The sequence below is a fragment of the Halictus rubicundus genome, chromosome 11, assembly GCF_050948215.1.
Source record: "Halictus rubicundus isolate RS-2024b chromosome 11, iyHalRubi1_principal, whole genome shotgun sequence".
Lineage (NCBI taxonomy): Eukaryota > Metazoa > Arthropoda > Insecta > Hymenoptera > Halictidae > Halictus > Halictus rubicundus.
Window position 1 is genome coordinate 12,450,069 of NC_135159.1, and position 21,512 is coordinate 12,471,580.

General features: G+C 40.0%; 2 protein-coding genes across 4 annotated transcripts; one reads left to right on the top strand and one right to left on the bottom strand.

Moving 5' to 3' along the window:
* Positions 1-6,852: 6,852 nt before the first annotated feature.
* Rab3 (RAS oncogene family member Rab3) lies at positions 6,853-19,778 on the bottom strand. Of its 3 annotated transcripts, none has more exons than XM_076796705.1 (4): positions 19,538-19,778; positions 10,894-11,118; positions 9,788-10,078; positions 6,853-8,147 (listed from the first exon to the last, which is right to left on the bottom strand). In XM_076796705.1, the coding sequence occupies exons 2-4, from the start codon at positions 11,116-11,118 to the stop codon at positions 7,992-7,994; spliced, it is 672 nt and encodes a 223-aa protein (XP_076652820.1). In that variant the 5' UTR covers positions 19,538-19,778; the 3' UTR covers positions 6,853-7,991. The 3 variants fall into 3 exon arrangements, with proteins under 3 accessions (XP_076652820.1, XP_076652818.1, XP_076652819.1); XM_076796703.1 differs by lacking the exon at positions 19,538-19,778 and adding an exon at positions 13,255-13,594; XM_076796704.1 differs by lacking the exon at positions 19,538-19,778 and adding an exon at positions 12,726-12,840.
* A 435-nt stretch (positions 19,779-20,213) lies between these two features.
* LOC143359063 (uncharacterized) lies at positions 20,214-21,369 on the top strand. The gene is made up of 2 exons (XM_076796718.1): positions 20,214-20,776; positions 21,128-21,369. The coding sequence occupies exons 1-2, from the start codon at positions 20,643-20,645 to the stop codon at positions 21,357-21,359; spliced, it is 366 nt and encodes a 121-aa protein (XP_076652833.1). The 5' UTR covers positions 20,214-20,642; the 3' UTR covers positions 21,360-21,369.
* Positions 21,370-21,512: the final 143 nt, after the last annotated feature.

A 21,512-nucleotide genomic window follows, 5' to 3' on the forward strand; every position in this document is an offset into this window, starting at 1 on the left:
TTTGATGTTCCTTCAATTTTGAGATTTTATTTGTGTTTTATTTGATATTCCCTGCTCTCGTTTGACCATGTTTGATTTCGTTTGATGCCATTCGATTGTCTATGAATTTTAAAATTTTATTTGATTTTCTTCGAATTTCAACATTTCATTAGATTTTTGTTGATTTTTCATTTTTTTTCCTGGGACTCACCGACAAGGAACTCGAAAAGATGTGTAGGTCAAGAACGAAACCGTAGCGACGTGTAAGTGCAAAACCGTGCATGAACGTTCGAGGAACGTGGACGGCGTCGTCAGGGAACAAAAGAGCGAGGGTGAGTTTTCTTCAGCAATGAAAAGCGCAACGGCGATACAGTTTCCCGTAGACCGTACTCGACCTGGCGAACGAGTGGCTCGCAGTTTCGGCGAACCTTCTCGCTGTAACCCTGACTACCTCCTGGCGCACTTTATTTTTCTTTTACTTCGCCATTCAACCCTCCGTCCTTCAACCTTTTCCCTTGAATTGGATCGAACGATCTGTCCAACATTTTTCTTTTCATCTTCTCTCAGCTCTTCTTCTTCGACGATTCACTGAATAGTATCTCGAGGCTACGATTCAGAAATTCTAACTTCTTTTATCACTCGAGAATTATTTTTACCGAGGAGGAATGGTACACGGATTACACTTGCTGATTTTTAAGAGGTTGCTTCGTTGAGAGCTTCATTTTCTTACAGTTGGCCTTGTTGGATTTTCTTTAGTTTCATTTGGTTTTACGTGCTCTTGTTCGCTTTGTTCAATTTCTAGAAAAATCTTTAAACAAATGACAAAGCATTTTTTGTTTTTAATTATTTTTCTTATGAAACATTTATCGGCGCATTCGTGACATTTTTCTGACTAAAATGAGTACCAACACGATACCATTCGGGACAGGTATACTCGTGCAATCCACGATTTAATAGAACCTCAACTATCCGAACTAATCAGTGAATTAATTTGATTCGGGGATTACATGAGCAAACATTATCCAATTGGTGTCGTGTTTGTACTCATTTCACTCGGGAAAATGTCACGAATACATTGAGAATAGTTTCATAAAAAATAAATGAATACCAAAAAATTATTGTCAAAAATTGAGACTCAATTTTTACAGCTTTCGTTTCCAACGATTTTTTTTTTTAGAATTAAATCAAACATGGTGAACCACGAACCATTCCAAGACCTACCCCTAAATGTCATCACCCCCATTCTCCATTAAAAGAAAAGGTCCGACGACCATTTATCTCTTCACCCCAACTTCGTAATTGGGCGGTTTAAAAATTGGGATATCGCGGCAAAATGAAATTCGATAATGTCGAAGACTGTGAAACGAGGAAACGGGAGTTATTAACGGCCGTTTCATACCCCCATTAAACAGCAATTGTTCGGAGATCAAATGGAAATCCTAGGACTTATCGGTTCATATTTCGGGCACGGAACGTTGCCAGCGAAATTCATGGTTGCCGGCCACGTACCGAGCCGTCGACGGAATTTTAAGTGGCGCCGATCCACCCCTGCGACGCTTCATTAACCAAGCCTTTATGAGGGGATGATTAGTTTTTGAATTCTGCCCGCCCCTCCCTCTCGCGGAAGGCTGCGAAAACTTTCTGCCGCCGCGACTCCATGTTCCAGATTGAGAATTTTTTGAAAATATTATGGATTATTTTGTAAAATATTTTTCTAACCATATTATAGTACATATTCTGAGGTACGTTTCTTACAAATTCCATTAAAAAATATCAATTTTTACGAACACAGTGGTTCACAATGTGAAGGTCCTGGAAAAAATGTAGACCTGAAGAGACGGACTTTTACCTCGGCTATGAAAGCTGCGAAGTAAAAAATAAAAATAGTTAGTTAAAATATAGTAGCTTCAGTTGAGCCCTAGGGTTTGCCGAAAATTTGAGTTTTTACAAAATGCCGTTTTGGAAAAATAAAAATAATTTCCAGTACCGTTTCATTCAAAACGTTACCATTCCGTAAAAAATCGGCACAACTGTTTGAAAAAATTTGAGTGCGTCGTTCAAATGTTAGTCGATAACCGTACCAAATTTGAGATTTTTATATCCAATATTGTCGCCGCAAAAAATTCGAAAACATTACCTAGCAATCGGAGCGTTAATGTAGGGAGGCCCCTTAACGAACTTGTCAGAAATCGCGGAACGCCGGGAAACGGGGGAGGAAACTGGGTTAGGCGAACTATTAAAAGACGGCCGACATTTGTACCGGTTTCATATTTTTATTCCATCCTGGCCTGTCCGATAATCTTTCCCACGGGCTGGGAAACCCGACCGTTTATTATCCCACCACGGGATCCGCTGTTTCGCCTCGCTCCACGGATTCTGTAATAATGTATGCGTTTCGATTTCGAGTCAGCGATCATTTTTAATGGCTCGAGGCTGACATATTCAGATGTTCTCGCTGGAATTGTCGTGCACTGGTTTATTTTTTCATACATTATGGAACAGACGGAGATCATATATAAAAATGTGTAAAAATCACAAAGAAAGTCTTTCCTTAGACGTTACACTGTGATTTATTACATTTAATCATTGTTCTAAACATTTTAGTAAACGTGCCAGCAGCAGTTTCTGTAAATACGTATAGTGTATGTGTATTTGTTTTTGCTTGACTCTGTTCGATTGTATTTGATTTTGTTTGATTGTGTGTGATTTAATATGATTCTGCTTGTTCTTGTTTATGTCAGAAAGCATGAATACTTACCATTGAAAAAAAAAAGATACTGACACAGTTATCAAAAAATTTTTGGATGTAGAAACCTTTCCAGAACTATTTCGAATCATCTATTTCAGTAATGATGAGTGCTAGCCACTATAACATACTCAACCCCGAATGACCCAACATACTAATTTCGAATGATATACGCATCTAGACCCTAAGTGGCTCGATATAGCAACATCACTCCAATGATTTAGTGTAGATCTGACCGTGGGAGACCTAGTGCGCTACCCCCGAGTGACCTAACCCCCTGAACTAGTAACTAATATTAGCCATTACTCGTTTTTTTAAATTAACTCTCTGACGAAGAATAAATTAAATTAAATTCTTCTGGATATTATGAATTTTTTAAATTAAAAGTCTGATGGTGAATAAATTGAATTAAATACTTCTTGACATTATTGGTTTTTAAAATTTTAATACTTTGATAAAGACTGACCTAAATTAAGTTCCTTCTCTGATGTTATTCAATTTTTAAATTAACCATCCCGGACAGACTAGATTAAAATAAATTCTTCTTAATGTTATTAATATTCTTGAAAGTAACTATCTGGCAGAGATTCGATCAAGTTAAATTCTTTAACCAAAATTTTGCAAATTTCTATTAAATTGCATTAAATATTTCAACAGAAATATTCCAGTGAATCTTAAAATTGTAAAATCTCGTAGTACAACATTTTTCAATTTCTTGAAAAGCTGGTACTAAATGAAAACGAGGAGAAATAGTGATATTCGCGAATGTAAAGCAGAATTTCCATCGATAACGGGTAACGCAGTGAGGATTGAAACGAGACTGGTCCATTTATTTCGAAATAAACGAGAAACATGGTTTCCACTGATAATCGCAAACGAACAGTTAACAGCACAGGATTTCATTTATTTCCATCCGATCTGATCGATATACACAATCGTACAATTCTTATTCTCGGATCTGTAATTTTTTTTTTTTTGCTTTTTTCCGTTTCATCGTTTTTTCATCTTTTTTTCTTTTGTTGGAATTTCTTCGATTACACACGATGGCGGTTTTTCGTTTTTTCGTTATCGCATTTTTGTGTTCACACGAATAAATAACGCTTACATTGCACTCCATTACAGATTTCAATAATATATATCTTTTTATATATATATGTTCATATATTTATATAATATAGTATATGTATATATATATAATAGGTGTTTTCTTTTTTCTTTTTCTTCTTTTTAAATATATGGCTGTATGTACAGAGGGCAGCTTGCCTATAGTAAGTTTTGTAACATAGGGCGAGAGCTGAAGCCGTCGGATCGGACGCCATTTTTTTTCTCGTAATAATTGACGCTAAAAGTTGATGCACATTTTTGTTTCTGTATTTTTTTAATACTTCTGTTCGAAACGCTGAAGTTATTGAGAAAAATTAACAAATTTTATTCGAGTTTTATTTTGTAGTACCAATTTGTTCAATATTTTAATGTTAATTAATTTTCTAATGAAAAAATGGTAACATAAATTCAATAAATACAATTATTCAGTTTAACTAACTGAAATAAACATTGTTTAATATTACCAAAAATTTTCATTCTACTTGACTCGGAAATAGTAAACTAAACAACTGCTTCTAATTAACTCAATGATTTTCGAAAATGTAAAATAAACGTCGAACGCTCTTTGTTTAATCGTGTTTCTCCGCACAGACAATGAAATTGCTAAATAAATACTCCACCACATCAAATATTGTCAAAATGGTATCAATCATTGTTATAGAATGGCGTATATTCGTTAAAATTGCAATATTCCAGAACCGAAAACCAGGTCGGTTATGAATTACTCTCAACCATCTCGCCCCTTCAATTAACACATTTCTCATCAATAGAGACTTCGCCGCGAATGTTCTCCAATTAATGTTGCCAATTGAATTTCCCGCGCTACGAAAAATGAACCACACGATTCTCAATTCAAAATAGCCAGTCTGTCCACAGAAGTTGAGACGTGTACAATTTTCCATTTATTTCCACGCAAGCATAAAAAACGAAAACAATACCATTTCACGATTCGATAAACAAATTTTTCAAATTTATTTAATTCAAATTGCGGTTTTATTGATTTTTTAAATCACTTCTCATAACCAAATTTTTACCCAGAAAGATTTAGCAATTTATCAAATATATTTCAAAACATTCTAAAATTACGCTAACGTTTCTGCAATCCTAGAAACAACAACTATAAAATCACTTGTCACTAGCAATTGTATGTACAATTCTCTATCAGAAACCCATCGTTATTTTATTTAGTATATACAGTTTATAACAGCAGCTAATAATCGCAATCATAATTTTAATTCCACTACTTTCTAAACAAATTCCATACTTGAAATTCACTTTATACACAATGTTTATAATCATATCATTAGTTCAGATTATATATTCTAGAAAAAAAGATATTAATGAAATAATGCAATGCTAAAGGAAGTTTTAATAAAAATTTACAAATAGCGTGTTCAATTTAAAAGTTTACAATAATTGTGATAAATTGTTGAAATTTAATGCAGAATCTTCTCTCTTTGTCTGCCCAACCGATCCGGCCGCTCCAAGAAAAGCGGGAATCCCCGAAAAAGAAGCTGCCAATTGTCCCGGAATCCCCATAGACTCCCCTCCCCTAGATTCCCTAGATCGTCCAGGCCGACGTGCTTCAGCCGTCGAGACAATTTCTATTAACATCTTAGGTGCCCGAGCTTCTTGTGAACCTTCCGACTATCGAAATCATGAACATCATGAACACCAATGAACATCATTCGAGTTGTGCATCGGCTCTGAATCGCCGACGTTTCAGCCTCGAACGAGAACAGCCCCGAAACAGTGAAAAAGTCGACATTACCGAGCGGGGAATTCCCTAGAATCTAGAATCGGTGAAAACAGTGTTGCCACCCGTCATCCGAAAACCCCACAAACAACAGGAACCCTAGAGCACTTTTATCAAAAAGTAAATTTTCCAAATTAAATTCATTCGAATAAAATAGCAAACCAAAAATATTTGCTATTTCACTTGAACGATCCGATTAAATCAAATAAACAAATTATTCGAATACAACTACTGTCTCTATACTATTTCTAAGATAAAAATAATAAATTAGTTGTCATAATTATTTAAAATTATTCTTTTATTTTAAATAAAGTGTGCCCAAGCCTGCGACGCTGTAGATTTGGCAATTTTGTGAATCTCGTCGAGATAGTGTAGAGATATTGTTTATCGCCCAGCGAAATCTGCGTCCGAATATCTAGGGGAAAATTAAGTTAACCCACCTCCGGGGAATCCTGGGAAGGACACACCTGAAATCGAATCTCCCCGACAGTCAGGATTGAACAAAAAAAAAAGTACATAAATAATATTCAACCTGTACGACGTTTCGTTAAATACAACACAGATATATATTTCTTTCTTTGTTGCCAGAGCTGCAATTGAACGCATAACATTTATTTGTCACATGAATTGCACGCTTGAACGCTTTAGTCCTAAAGCTCCGTCCACACTCGAGGCAAAATACTTCTCAAAATTATTCCGCGTGTTGATGGATATTCCGTATTATTTTTCGAATATAGTTATTACGGCGTTTGTATTGATATTTTTTATATTTTGCCTAAGTGTGGACGCAGCTTGATGCATCGAAAGTTCTCGGTTACGAGTCGAGGTGCGCTTGAAACCGTCAACAACAATCATTATCAATCCGAGCGTGCTCCCTCGAGGCAATTTACACTGATAACGAGTCCGAGACCCAACTGGCCTCGAGGAAAACGGGAAATGAACGCTGGAAAACAGTGTTTCGGGCCAGTTTTGCCTCGAGGGAACGCGCCGAACCGTTTAAACAATCCTCGTGAGGAATATTGTTGCTGTCCTTCGACCCTTTCGCCACTGAGAACCTGTTCACAAAATGGAAAAAGCACCGGGGAATCCCCTGGCGACAGTTTCCCGCTACCGTTAGTGGTGGCAAAATCGTTCCCGTTCTTATCGACCGCGAAACTAACCCTCTGAGTCGAGGGTCCCTGCTTTACCGACGGCCGGTGGCGAAAGGTAACGCGCGGCGCCAAATTCAAACTCCCTAGCAACGGTTCATTTTACAGAGATTATTGGTTTTTACGTAACTTCCTGCCATGATATCGGTTTAAATTCGTCGCGAGACTATTTCCGCTCGAGCTCCTCCGCCGTAGACCCGAAAGGAATCGGCTCGATGGCACCTCCGCGTAATCAGGCTACAACCTTCATACATATTTATACATGTATACAGGGTGAATCGCCTAATCCCAATCAGCCTCGTCGTGTTCACCCTCAGTGAATACAATCCCGGTGTATATATTGACTTGTACGAACCGGTTTCGCTCGTTTTCGTAATCACAATGTTTGCCCCCCCTCCCCCCTTAGTTGAATAATTCATGTGGACGCGCGTGACACCCATTATGGCAACAATGAGCGACAATCCTCTAAGAAAATTACCTACATAATGAAAAAGCGATAGTGTGTAATATATATAGTATATGTATATATACGTTGTGCACTATAGCGTCCTGATAGGTGGACAGTTTTGGCTGGTTTGGACACCATCTAGGAACAGAGTTTCATCTCACGTTCCCTTTGAACATCTTGGGCCAAAGCGTCAGCTTCGCTGCACCGGAGACGCGAACGATTGGTGGTTTCTTTGCCAATTACCGTTTTGTTTTTACACATGTTCAACCACCATGGATCCATCCGGTCTCGTTTTGGGAAACTCTCTGAACGGCACACACACACACACCCCCCCTATGATCCCCTATGGGTAAATACCCCTATACGGCATCCTCGTTAGGGTATATTTGACTGAGGAGGAAGACAAGCAGTCTAATCGTAACTCAACGGTTCACCCTGTACATATATACGTATTTATGTGCACATATATATAAATATATTGATCGAGAAAGGAGGAAAGAAAAAGAGCAGAACGAAGAACGGTCGGGAACAAGGGTTAAAGGAACGACAAACAGGGTTTGAACTAGTGCCAGCGTTTATCACTCGACCTTTCTCCTTCTCTCTCTTCCCCTCTCTCTCCGGTTTCCCTTTCTCTTTCCCACGCACACTGGTACACACGCTGCGTACACACACAACCAGGTAGACCACGCGTTCACGCACACATGTACAGGCATACACGCGTCCCTCGCGTCTAAGGTTATCTCTTCCTCTGTTATCCCGTCTCTTGTTCAGCTTTCTTCTTGTAGAGAGTTTAGGTGGCCTCCCGCGCTCTTAGCAATTACAGTTGGTGCTCGATGGATTGGTCGGCTGGTCGGTCAGCTGCTGGCCCTTCGCCTCTCCAACGCCGCCCGCGATCAGGTTCGGGTCGTTGTCCAGGGACTCGCTCATCTTGTCGCATATGATGTCCACCAACTGTTCGAACACCGTCTGCAAACAGGTTTTGCGATTCTGATTAGTCGCCAATCCGTTTTCAGGATTCTTCGACATTTAGCGTCGACACCCTCTTTTGAGGGTGGGGTCCCTATACTCTTGGTGGTACTTGGGTGCAGAGGGTCACGCAACATTTGTGTACTGTCTTCCACAAGGAGTTGGGGGTCTCACATGAGACATGGATGGTCGTGTCTTCTTCCTCTCAGTTGTCTGGTAGGAGACAATTGAGGACACGTGCACGGGCGATGCTTAAGTTTTGGGTTCGATACATCTAGGGTTGATAGCAACCTTCCTGATCGTCTGAGTTTGGTTTGGGTCAAGTGTGCTAGCTGTTTTAAGTCTTCGGGTGGTCTTGGGTTAGCGTGGACACCCTCTTTTGGGGATGAGAACTGAGGGTTAGAGGGTTAATCAGCAGTTGCATTGTCTTCTAGGAGGGGTTATCGGTCCCTAGAAGGTGAGACTTAGGTGCTGAAATTTCTTTGTCCCCCAACTGTCTTCCAGGGAAACAAAAACTAACCCCATCAGGTTGAACCCAACAAGCGCCCTAAAGACCTAACTGTCTTGAAATTAGAAATTGCGATGCCTACCCCAACTCTAGCCCTGCCAGGCTGACCACGACAAGTGTCTGCAACGTCCCAGCAAGCTGACCAGAATACCCCAAAGTCCTCGAAGCGTCAAAGTACCAACGAACCCAATAAAAAAGCCCAAAGCAATCCCAACAAGACCAAGTTGATCCCAACAGGTAGCCCAATAGTCTGAGGAACATATTTTCGCTCGAGATCACTGACTGGCTGCACAGACTCAAGGCAGACGAGCCCCAGGCGATGCAAGCTGAGGAATCGATCGGTGGCAGACATTGATGTGTCAATGCCAATGGGTCCGGCCAGTTGTGCAGGCGTCATTAATGGGTGCAGATGAGCGGCAATCGAGGACAGGCCGATCGAAGGTAATGGTACAGTACACACACCTTGCGGATGGAAATAAGCGTTGAAACGTGACACGACAACCTTTCTGTCGTCGGCCGCTAATGGCGGCGACACGCGATAATGGATTCGGTAAACAACCGAGGCGGAAAAAACTGACATAACTCGCCGCAGTGTTGTAGAACATAACCCACTTTCTTGCCTTCCAAACTAAAACAGAACAATCCCTACAGATTCTCTTAGCCGCGATACTCCGTAGATTGACGGTAAGGTAGAGTAACCAGGTTACCGACAAAAATGGTTTCACGTGCCTCAACTTTTCGTCCTTGCAGGAGAATATTTTTCGCTGGGAAAGGGCTCATTCGAAAGAGGAAGCTTCAATCTACCGGGCGCTGGTCATGAGCTGGCGAGATTATGCAGATATTCGGTAATATAAGCGTTAGAAGTAGACCAAAAATTGACGATGGAATCCAAGCATTTTTATGCCATTGGTGTGATGAAAATTTCACGTGACTATCCCGGGCCCTTAACAGAGCCGCGGAGAACATTTTCGCGAAGGAAAAAGTTACTTGAAATTACCTCAGGAATCACCCGTTTCAAGGATGACATTTTTGGAACACACTGTATTTGGTATTGGGGACGGTACCGTACAAAAGTTTGTTATAGTTGGACAATTTGGGTGGTCCGCTTGTTAGCATTGGATCACGGATGTACCTTAATGTTAATGTTCTCTTTGGCGGACGTCTCGAAGAATTGCACCCCCAATTGCTCCGCCAATTGCATGCCCCTGTCCTCGCTGATCACTCTTTCTTCGGTCATGTCGCACTTGTTGCCGACCAGGATCACCTGGGCGTTATCGGACGAGTAGGTCTTGATCTGTGTGACCCAATCCTGCACGGAATTGTACGACTCCTCATTCGTGATGTCGTACATTAAGATGAAACCCATCGCGCCCCTGTAGTAGGCCGTTGTTATCGTTCTGTATCTCTCCTGGCCCGCCGTGTCCTGCAATGATCATCATTCTGCATTAGACTTGCAATTATACCAGTAAGTATACTCTAGATTGTTAATTTATATTTTGTATCGTTATGGCAGGAAAAGATTCTTATCGTTCACGAAGAAACTTTTGAAAAAGAATTTTTCAGAAAAAGTGTGTTGGAAGCGAAAGAAAAATGCTTTAGAATCCACTGGACGATAGCGAGCATATTTCACGCAAAGGAAAACAATGGACTGTCATAAGTGAGAAGTAATAGTGCGATGATAATGCATAGTTATGGATTTCCTTATAACGCCTCTCGAATGATAAATGAAGCCACATGTGGTTAAATGTTTGGCAACTATATTTAGCGTTCGCTCAAAACGAGTCCACCTTGTGGCTTTTAAAAATGCAATATTTTGCAAATATTCCTTCTGGCATTCCATCAACGAATTAATTAAATATTTTTCAGGGCACTAAATAGAATATTGAATTTTATCAAAACCATGAAACACAGTCATGACTGAAACGAGTTCTTCAATTTTCTTTCGAAATTAACGAGTATGAGAACAATAGAATATTTCATTAAATTTTTAATTAAACGACACATTCATAAAAAGAACAAAATTGTTATTTGATTACTGTTTTTCATAATGGTTTGAGGGAAAACTCGATTTTAATTATGGAATTTAAAATTTAAATTTCGTATTTAAATTGGTATCGTCCGGGTCCAAAATGGCGACCGAGGCGCGAAGTTTAAATTTAGGCCGAGCGACGCGAGAGCCAAGAAACCATGAAGATTGTCTGTGTATCGATTTTAAGGTTGCAATGGAGTTCCACTGACCCAGATTTGTAGTTTCACCCTTTTGTCGTTCCTGAAGACCGTTTTCACTTTAAAATCGATCCCCACGGTCGATACGAAGGCCGAAGTGAACGAGTCGTCCGCGTAACGGAAGAGAAACGAGGTTTTGCCGACGGACGAGTTGCCGATGATCAGCAACTTGAACATGTAATCGAAGTTTTGGTCCGCGGCCTCCTTCTTTGGGTCGTCGACAGCCTTGCCCGCCATCTGAAAACAATAGATCACTATACATCTCCGTAAAACACAATAAAATCGCAGCAAAACCAGTAACAAAACTATTTTGTTAAAAAATTTCTTGACAAAACAATAATTTCTCTATGAAACCATCGCCATTGCATTCCTGATGTTTTTCTGATTAAAATGAGTATCCACATGACCCCATTTGCATTTACTCGTTGAATTTAATATTGTAGGATCTCTATTATCCGAACCGATAATGTCTGAATTTTCCATTATCTAAATACATCGTGGATTAAACGAGGAAATACGATCCAAATTGTATCGTGTTTGGTATCGTTTCAATCAGGAAAGTGTCACGGACGTAAATACATACAATAATAATAATAATTAAAGAATATAGACAGTATTTGGATAATAAAACAGTTATATAGCTAGAGGACTAGATTGAATCATTACTGATTTGTATAATGAATCCTGTTGTACTCTGAACTGCTCATTGAACTGTTTTATAGAGAATTTAGATATCGGTTTGGATAATCAACATTTTTTGGATCGTGTATTAAACGAACAAACCTGCTCCGAACTATGGCATGTTTGTACTCGTTCTAATCAGAAAGTTGCCACGAATATTTTGGCAAAGGTTTCGTACAAAAATAATGAATAACAACAAAATTTCGCTAGTAAATTAATATTATCTCACTAGTCTATGTTTATTATTTGATCGAATATAAAAGGTTAAAGGGCGATATTTGATTGGGATACGTTTTAGGACGGCTTTTAAAGGGATTAAAGAGCAGGAATTAGGTTCTGTCGACCGACAATTTTAAACAAATTTCGAAGATTTTCGTGTTTTATGGCGCGTGATCATAAAGAGGTTTTTCAAGAAGGTCGAGGGTCGAGTTAAGTGAATTTCTTTCGCCACGCACCCCATTCCTCAAGTCTCAAGCCATTCGGAAAGTCTCGGTGGAGCTTTTTTTAAGCGACACTTCATTTTTCCACCCCTAGAAGAGGGGTAGCCAACCGAGCGAGATAAACGTGAGAGAAAAAACAGGTTTCTTTTTGTTCTTGAAGAAACCCAGTTCGTTTTTAGGTCAAAGAACACGATTGTCTCGTCAAAATTCGATTTTTCAGAAAGGTTCGACATTTTTTAATTTAACGTACTTTTTATACAGCATTTGTATAAACAATAATTATACTGTGGTTGTAAGTTGTAATCTGTTCAGTTGGCCAAAACTGTGTTAGATTTTCGACCATTTCCGGTTTGCATTGTTCACTCGAAAACCGGATTCCTTTAGCAGATAATATTCGTGTTATGCAAAAGCACAAGTAAGCTACTTAAACAACCAGAATTACGAAAATGTTGTTTTTCAAATGCTGTTTATATTTTTTAATTAATTATTTAAGAAAAATGAAGTAATGTACACAGTTATAAATTACACTAAAATTAACTTCCATTTAATGAATGAATTTCATGCTACGTTTGCAAGGGCAGACAACTCAAACCACATTTCCGGATGACTAAAGATCCATTACTAGTCCCCGATTACTGTGTTACCCTAATCTACCGAAATTCACGATCCGCTGCACCACAGTTTACCCTAAATTCTGTCCACAAGAATGCCATGATCCCATACCATGTTTCCTCGCTATCGGCTCCTTATCGTTACGCCTCGACATCCACCATCACACCAGCCCCTTATTCACTATCTCACCCTCTTGGATTCGAACAACCCCCATAAACTTACCAGTACGAGAGAAAGTAATGGCGGTGCTCTCAGAAATATGTACCGATATTTCTATAATCAACTATCGTTTAATATCACCTGCAATTTTTTTAATTAAAAATTTTAGTAGAAATATCCTTTTAATTGAGCAACCGAGATATTAAAGTTCAATTCAAAAAAGTTCAATTTCTCCAAAATCCAAAAATTTCAAAATTTAAAACCATCAGAGAAGTTATTTCGTTTCGATGTTCGCTATAAACCCCCTATGAAACACAAAAGTTCCACTTAAAAACCCATAAAACAACCATTACTTTCCCGAAACACAATCATCCGAACCAGTTCGGACCTGTCCGCGAACTGTGCGCGACCAACGCTATCCCGAACCGGTTCGGAACCAGTGCCGGAGACTACCATCCCGGAAATGAACACGTGTCGGTACCGGAAGTCTGTCCCGTGGATCAATCTCAACTATGGACATCATGCGAGCCATCCTGGTCCGCAATTCCAGCACCGAGTCCTTCACCGCCATCTTGCAGCCATTTCCTGTCTCGTTTTTCCCCTTGGCCATCATTTTCCTGTCAACTTCCGGCCCTTCTCTTTTCCCTCTTCGCATGGAGGATGTTTATTCGCTCCGGGCGATTCGAAATCGAAAATTTCAATTTTATTCGCGTCTAGTCACTTTTGTTAAATTTTTTCTGACGTTCTCGGACTTGTTTCTGTTGAGGCAGCTTGAGTAGACGTTGCTCAACGATCGACACGTCGCGGACTCCAATTAGTATCGCCGATCTCCACGATATAAGCTCGTCGTATCGCTTTCGTTAATTTTCGCACGTCGTCGGCGCCGTTTCTACGACGTCCATACTATCGCGGTTTCTTGATATGCGCGCGTGTGCGTGCAGGAGTGGCTCAAAATGGCACCAATAGAGCCATTTGCATTGTTGGAATTTTTTTGTTCGAATTCCTTCCGTGAAAATACTGATGCTATTTTTTAATTATTGTGCCTGTTACGTTGTTTGAAAAATGGTACTCTAAATAGTATTTTATATTCCCCCTACATAAATGGCACCATGGGGAGCCATTGCCAGTAATAATTTTTTCTGTGAAAATACTGATGCTATTTTTTAATTATTATGCCTGTTACGTTGTTTGAAAAATGGTACTCTAAATAGTATTTTATATTCCCCCTACATAAATGGCACCATGGGGAGCCATTGCCAGTAATAATTTTTTCTGTGAAAATGCTGATGCTATTTTTTAATTATTATGCCTGTTACGTTGTTTGAAAAATGGTACTCTAAATGGTATTTTATATCCCCCCTAAATAAATGACACCATAGGGAGCCATTGCCAGTAATAATTTTTTCTGTGAAAATACTGATGCTATTTTTTAATTATTGTGCCCGTTACGTTGTTTGAAAAATGGTACTCTAAATGGTATTTTATATTCCCCCTAAATAAATGGCACCGTAGGGAGCCATTGCCAATAATAATTTAATTTTCAATGTTTCTACTAAAATACTGAAGCCATTAAGGAGAACAGCGATTGCAACATTGAATATGGCCATTTTTTCGTCGTTACCATTTTCTTAAAACAATGTAATGGTCACAGCGATTGGAAAATCGTGTAACAAAAGGTGCCTCGATGAAAAGTCGTTGTCGTATGAATGGGGCTGTTTTATCGGATTTATTAGACTGCACGGGTTGCAGCAATCGTCGGCTGCTTGTAATTAAAACTGGCAGGTGCATGTAACTAATTGCATCCGATCCTGTGCTGCGAGGAACCGTTTCGTTCCGGCCGGGATTGCAGTTCTCAGGTAACCGATCCCGGTGGTAATTGTAGTTTGCGATAATCTGAGCCGGTCGCAATTAGAACCCGGCAATTACCCGGGAATTACAACCGTTACGCCCGTCAATTGTTTAATGCTGTCGCACAGCCGCGGCCTGGCATATAGATTATATATTATATTGGCTCAGCTGCATCGGGTCGTCATTCCCTTTCTCGAACATTATTCAGTCCACGTGGGCCCGCAATAATTGTGGCCGCACCTGGCGCCCCGGAAAAAGTCATGGACACGGTGTGCTATCACCTCGGAAGTAGAAAATGATTACCAATGACCGATAATGACGGAAGTTCTGCGGGCTGGCGAATTAAAAGATTATTTACCGGCCTGGGAATTATGCCGTAACATTTTACAAACTCCCATTCGCCTTTAATGTCGTACCCCTTTTAATTGTTTTCCATTTTATTTAATTTTTGTAAACTTCCAATTCTATGTTGGCTTATTTTATTTTATTTAATTTTTGCAGGCTTTCGATTCAATGTCGGCTTATTTTATTTAATTTAATTTTTGTAAGCTTTCGATTCCATGTTGGATTATTTTATTTTATTTAATTTTTGTCCTTTTCAATTGTCTTTCGGCTTATTTTATTTAATTTTCGTAAGCTTTCAATTCTACGTTGGCTTATTTTCTTTTATTTAATTTTTGCAAGCTTTCGATTCCATGTTGGATTATTTTATTTAATTTTTGCAAGCTTTCGATTCCATGTTGGATTATTTTATTTTATTTAATTTTTGCAAGCTTTCGATTCCATGTTGGGTTATTTTATTTTATTTAATTTTTGCAAGCTTTCGATTCCATGTTAGCTTATTTTATTTTATTTCATTTTTGTCATTACCAATTGTATTTTAATTCATTTTATTTCTGTGCTCGTTAACTGTAGTTTGAAACAACAAAATTGATTTGTTGGAATTAAACCACAGTGAACAACCTGCATTGTTGCAGAAAAAGCTGCACTGCAAAAAAAAACGAAAAATGCACTGCAGGTGTTCCGGATGATTAGGTTTGCGGTGCCCACAGCCGAGGGTGATAGAGATAGTAAACAGAGGAGCGCTATAGAGCACGAAGCAGACGATCAGCTGCAGTTATGCCTAAAAATGAGTGGCAGCAACGAGGACTATAAATAAACGACGCCAAGGCACAGACATTGCGAACTTTTTCGACGGGGTGGGAGGGTTCTTATCGATCTCTTCATGCTCGAGTCGCAGCGGCAACTACAGAGCATGGAGTTCCCTCAGATTTTCAAGTTTTATCATTTCTGCTTCACTTGTTTCTAGGATGCTCGCTCGAACGAGGAGAAATTAAAAGGTCCTTTGTCCCGCTAAAAGCCAATCGACTTGACGCGTTCAATGCACGATCAATCCCGTGATAGTGTTTCCTCGTTCTTTATTAGCACACAATGCCAATGGTACAATCGCTAAAATAACACTCACTTGCATCACATTTTTTATCAATTCCAAACAAAGCCAATTTATTATTTGTTCAATTTTATTCGGTTCTGTATGAATTTCTCGTCAAAGCCAATTTATCTTTACCAACATTCCACGTGAAACGATTGTAAACACACAAAATAAAAATTGCGTGCAATCTATACAATTTGCTCAGTCTTTCATGGATTTTATTAAAGAATTTATTTTTGTGATCAGCAATGTATAAAAGAATTGTGAAAATACACAATAAAAATTGTATGCACTATTCAATCTTGTATAAATTTTATTACAGCCGATTTGGTTTTATAAACATTAATGTACAAAACGATTGTAAAAATACAAAATAAAAATTGTATGTACTACATTCAATTTGCTTTTGTAAACAATAATGTATAAAACGATTGTAAAAATACAAAATACAATTACTTCATCAATGTATTCAGTTTTGTATAAATTTTGTTAAAGCCAATTCATATTTGTGGACATTTAAGAAAAATGGCGTGAGAAAAATGATGAATGAAGAACTGAGAAAAATAATGACTTTTTGTAAAAATGTCTCGGTGACATACAGCTGTAGAATGTCTTGGAGAGGACACACCGGTGGCCAAAAATTGGCAATAATTCAGAGCACGGTCGCCTCGGGTTTGTCACGGCTCCAAAAAGTCCTGTTTACGTGTTTCCGGTGTATCGGCCCGGGGAAACCGGAAGTTCGACAACCTGTGGTCGGTATATCGAAACTCTGGGAAACGATTTTCGCGGGGGAAAAATGTGTCAGCCGCCCACGCACGCTCACGGAACGCCGTGGTGGAAGAAAGTGGGACAAGGTTTGCGATAATCATATCGCCATATGTTAACGTCGTTGTGCACCACCGAGCTGCACACAATTGCATGTTTCACGCGACTACGCCACTGCGTGGTGTTTGGCTCCGGAAACCGGAAAAAGACTCCACCGACGAGTCTCGATTAATAAACAATCTTTTCCGAAACAGAATGTGCTATGATTTTGATTCATGTATAACGCCGCCACGCGGATTCGAAGTGAACTAACTTGAACCTTTGGAAAATTGAAATTATTATTATTATGATTCTGCTGTTCGTTCAATTTGTTTGATTTGCGATGGATTTCACTGCTTTTCGGTATTTTTTATATGCATTGAAATTGAATTTGACTGGATTTTTGTATTTGTTCCATCCTGTGTATGCTTTCAATATTTTTTTGACTAAGGGTGGTTTTATTACACTCGTGGAGGCTAAACGAGTAGCAAAATTATTGAAATTCTGTTAGGGTTAGTCACCCCGACTGTTGATTTTAATGTATTTTTGAGAACTGATTAATGAGAACAGAAATTGAATTTGTAAACAAATTAGAACCTAAACGGACACGTTCTTCCGAGCATAGATTCATAAATGCACGTTGAACTTCCTTACAAACTCCATTTGTATTTTCCCCTATTCCCTGGTAAGTGTAATGGACATGTAAAGATCTATAAAGATACAGAACACATAAAGTTACCACCATTAGCTGGTAACAAGCAATAAAAATTTATGAGACTCACATCATGTGTTAGGTCTGCCTTGTTAATTACAGTTCCAAAGTCAATGGCACTTGCTAGCCATAAGTGACGACCCACTAACAATAAGTCTGAATTCGTAGAGTGTGGTTCATACAATTGTATAAAAAAATTCTTCATATGCAATTTGAATGGTAACAATGGACAAGTCCATTGCAAACAGTATGTACACCTTAAGATCGTGTTTCTTCTCAGTGTTCCAAGGTCATCCATATTTTTCTGAATGACAATTTAACTATATTTAGTGCGCCACCTAACTTGAATCCCCTAAATGCGCCATTGACCACAAAATGTCAGTGAAAAAAGACTAGGTCCAAAGGAACAAACATTATAGAAAGCAAAGAATTATTCTCAAGGTCACGTTTTCCGAGATTTCACACTTATTGTTTCATCCAAACGGAACTGGATATTTTTATTACAATCGGATAATCGACAAGGTCAAAACGATTTCTCTCTATCACACCGTGACTTTCATCTGACCTCGGGCACTAAAAATAAACGCAATCTGCAATCATTTTGTGTAATCGATTCCCATCTATCAGACATTTTCTGCTACCCAGATCTAGCTCATAGTGGCTCACAGTACGCCACAGTATCTCCAAAAGCAGACACCTGATGTTAGACCCTCGAACAGCCCCGAAACGACCCTACCAGCTTCCTAGGACCACCTGCATCCCCTAACCATTCAAAAGCAGCCTCGAAGCTACTCGAGCTGGGGAAGATCAGGGGCGAAGCGGAAGCAATCCCTAAAAATGGCGGAAGCATCATTGAGAAAATCGTGCACGCTCGTCGATTATGTTGCGCTACGGACGCGTAGGTGGGGGAGAGGGCTGCCAGGGGAGAGGACGGGCAACAGAGCAAATATTTTCGGAAGATCGATTCCTAACCCCTGACCGCCCACGCCGCGCGTTACATAGTTTCGATTTCAGCGGCTGGCGGAATCAGCGTAGACGGAAGATGGAGCCTCTGTATGAGCACATCGTGACGCTCGAATCTGGATCCCGAAAACGCGTCCCGAATCGATACGCTCTGGACACCTCGATAACTCCGACCGATAAATGCCTGACCACCTCCACTAGTCCAACAGAAAATCGAAAAACACCTCTCCAATCCTTTCTTCAACCGATCCCCAACTTTTCAAGGGTCACGTTCACTTAACCCCCACCCCCCTCCCCCCAGGTGGGATTCCCAGGAATAGTTACACAAAAGATCCCAGGTCATCTTCACAGCCTAACAAATTCCCCTCTGTTCACAGTTTAGGGACACGGTGTAGCTCATGGGGACTTTGCTAGGGACAGTTACACGAAAGGTCCTGCGTCGATACACCAGATTCTAGATCAACAAATTTTGGCCCATAATTTAAGTCCACAGCTTAAAGAATTATGGTGTAGACTACAGACTACTTTGACTGGCAAGGGAAATGGAGAAGACGATGGCTAGAGACTCGGGCAGGGATTGCTCCCATTGGAGTGGCCCAAGATGGACCATCCAGGTACGATTTACCTTCAATTTCACCTGGGACAAGTCACTGTGACTCCACGCAGGGGCTGTGCGTAGGACACCGGAGCCAGAACCCCTGTGTAGCCATTCGGTGAACAATGGAAGGCGAAAAGTGCGTGGGAAGTTCTCCAGTGCGAGAGAGGAAGAAGCAAGAGGGAGAGAGAGAGAGAGGGAGAGAGAGACAGAAAGAGAGAAGCGGAGGTAGAGAGCGCAGGAGAGACAGAGATGGAGGACAGAGAGAAATCAATAAGCAGTCTATCGACGGACTGGCAGGTCGGACAGAAATGTTCAGGCTCGAGGTACCCCGGACACCCTGATAGAAGCACAGAGGTAGCACACGAGTCCGTCGCGTTCCCGTCCGACGAGTCGTCACCGACGAGTACCTCCTGCAAAGGATGATCCTCTCACGGCTGGTCAGCGAGTTTTGGGTACGCACACTCTGCCACTTCCGGTCCTGCACCCACGGGCTCTCGCTCTCGAGACGGGGAGTAACGTGTCCTGTTCTCCAAGGGGTACACACGGCTGCGTCCCAGAGAACGGTACACCGACAATGTGAAATAACAAAAGCAGCAACCGACCGGGGGGTTGGTTTCCGCGACGACTTTAAAGAGACTGGACTGGACTGGCCTCGGTAAAAGCCTCGCGCGCCACTGTACCCCGCTATAGCTAGAATATATCGACCATTTCGTGGGACCCCCGCCCGTTCCTTAGGCCAATCCCGAGGAAGGCCGCGCCTGCGCTTAGGGCAACCCGGCCGACATCAATATGCCGCCATCCGGACACGGGAGAATTCCACCGAGGACACTTGTTGATCACCGATACCGCCGGTGCCTACGACTATGCACGCGCCCCGACACTCTCGCGGTAACGTAGAACACTGTTTTGACGACCGTCGATACCTGACGAAACTTGAAATGAAACATTTTTTTGTTCTGAATCGAGAAGGTGTTATCTAAAATGTGGCGTAGAATTTTTGAGAAATTCAACCGTTTGTAGAAATGGCAGCAGTTTGAATCGAAATAATCGCTTTTACATTGAAAAATCAATTTTAATCGTTCGTAACACACAACGGAATTATAAGGAGTAATTGTACATTTTGTTAACTGGGATGATTTCAAAGCGTAACTACATTAAACATTCTTGAATATAAAAAAGATCTACTTTCTCCAGATTTGTAAAAATATGTCGGTAAGTTATCGACTTGTCGTCGGTAAGTTTTCGTGCCGAAAAGCAGGAATGAAGGATATTTTAAAATTCATTGATGCATCGATGAAGTCTATTAGTAAATTTCAGTGATTTCAAGCTATTGTAAATGATAGAATTCAGTATAATTAGAAGGATTAACGATTTTAATCTGACTAATTGTCTGAAATTGTTCACGTAGGAGGCCAAGATTGTATCTTTTTTGTTTATTTGATTACTTCTTGGTTGCCTGTAAAATTTCAAAGATATTTTCCTTTGCGAGTTTGCTAAATTGACGTTTTAATCATGCCGCATCATATTCGTAAGGATATAATCAAAAACTTAAAGGAGAAAGAGGTCTTGGAACCGGAATCCAGTTTCGTAGACCATTTGATAAGGCGGCCGCAATCTGGACGTAGAATTGAAAAGTCAAACGTCGGGTAAATGTTAATAATAACTCCACAAAAACCCATTCACTCATAATTTTTGTCAATAGCGTGTTTTATATACATTTTTTCCACAATTTCAAACTTAAAAATTTAAAAACTCTCCGATGGTATCCTGGAGTCTCCCAGGATCCCAACAAAATTTTTTGCAATATTGGAAGATAATTGCAAATTAATTTAATAGAAAAAAAGAACATTTGTAACTTATAGTCTCAATCTACGCACCTCGAAGTTTCTTATTAAATTTTTAAGGAATTCTGTTTTTCAAAATGACGTCTTTTTAACAAATGTTTTTGTCCATGTTATGTATGTCAACGTTTTGATCGGCCTACAAAAATGCCAAAGCGTGGAGGATCTGTCAAGAAAAAGCAGAAAAAGCAAAGTCAACGATCTGGAGACTCAAAACCTGAAGCTACCGCAGGTGCCCGAGGAAATTGTCGATCTCATCAACATCCTGCGGCACAAGAACTTCCTGAAGGTGGTCGATCAATACTTCAGGCCAGGCGTGAATAATCAATCGCAAAAGAAATCACAACGGAAGAACTCGAACGCCACGGTCGAAAAATCTTCAACATAAACAGTGCTTCCCGTCCGGAATAATTTAATGTCCAGCAAAGCGTGATTTGTCTCGAACGAAATTGTACATACGTGAATAAAGATAATCATAGGTCCCAGAATACTCTTCACCTTCCCCTAACACCATTTCATATAATTTTCCTCTTCAGCACAA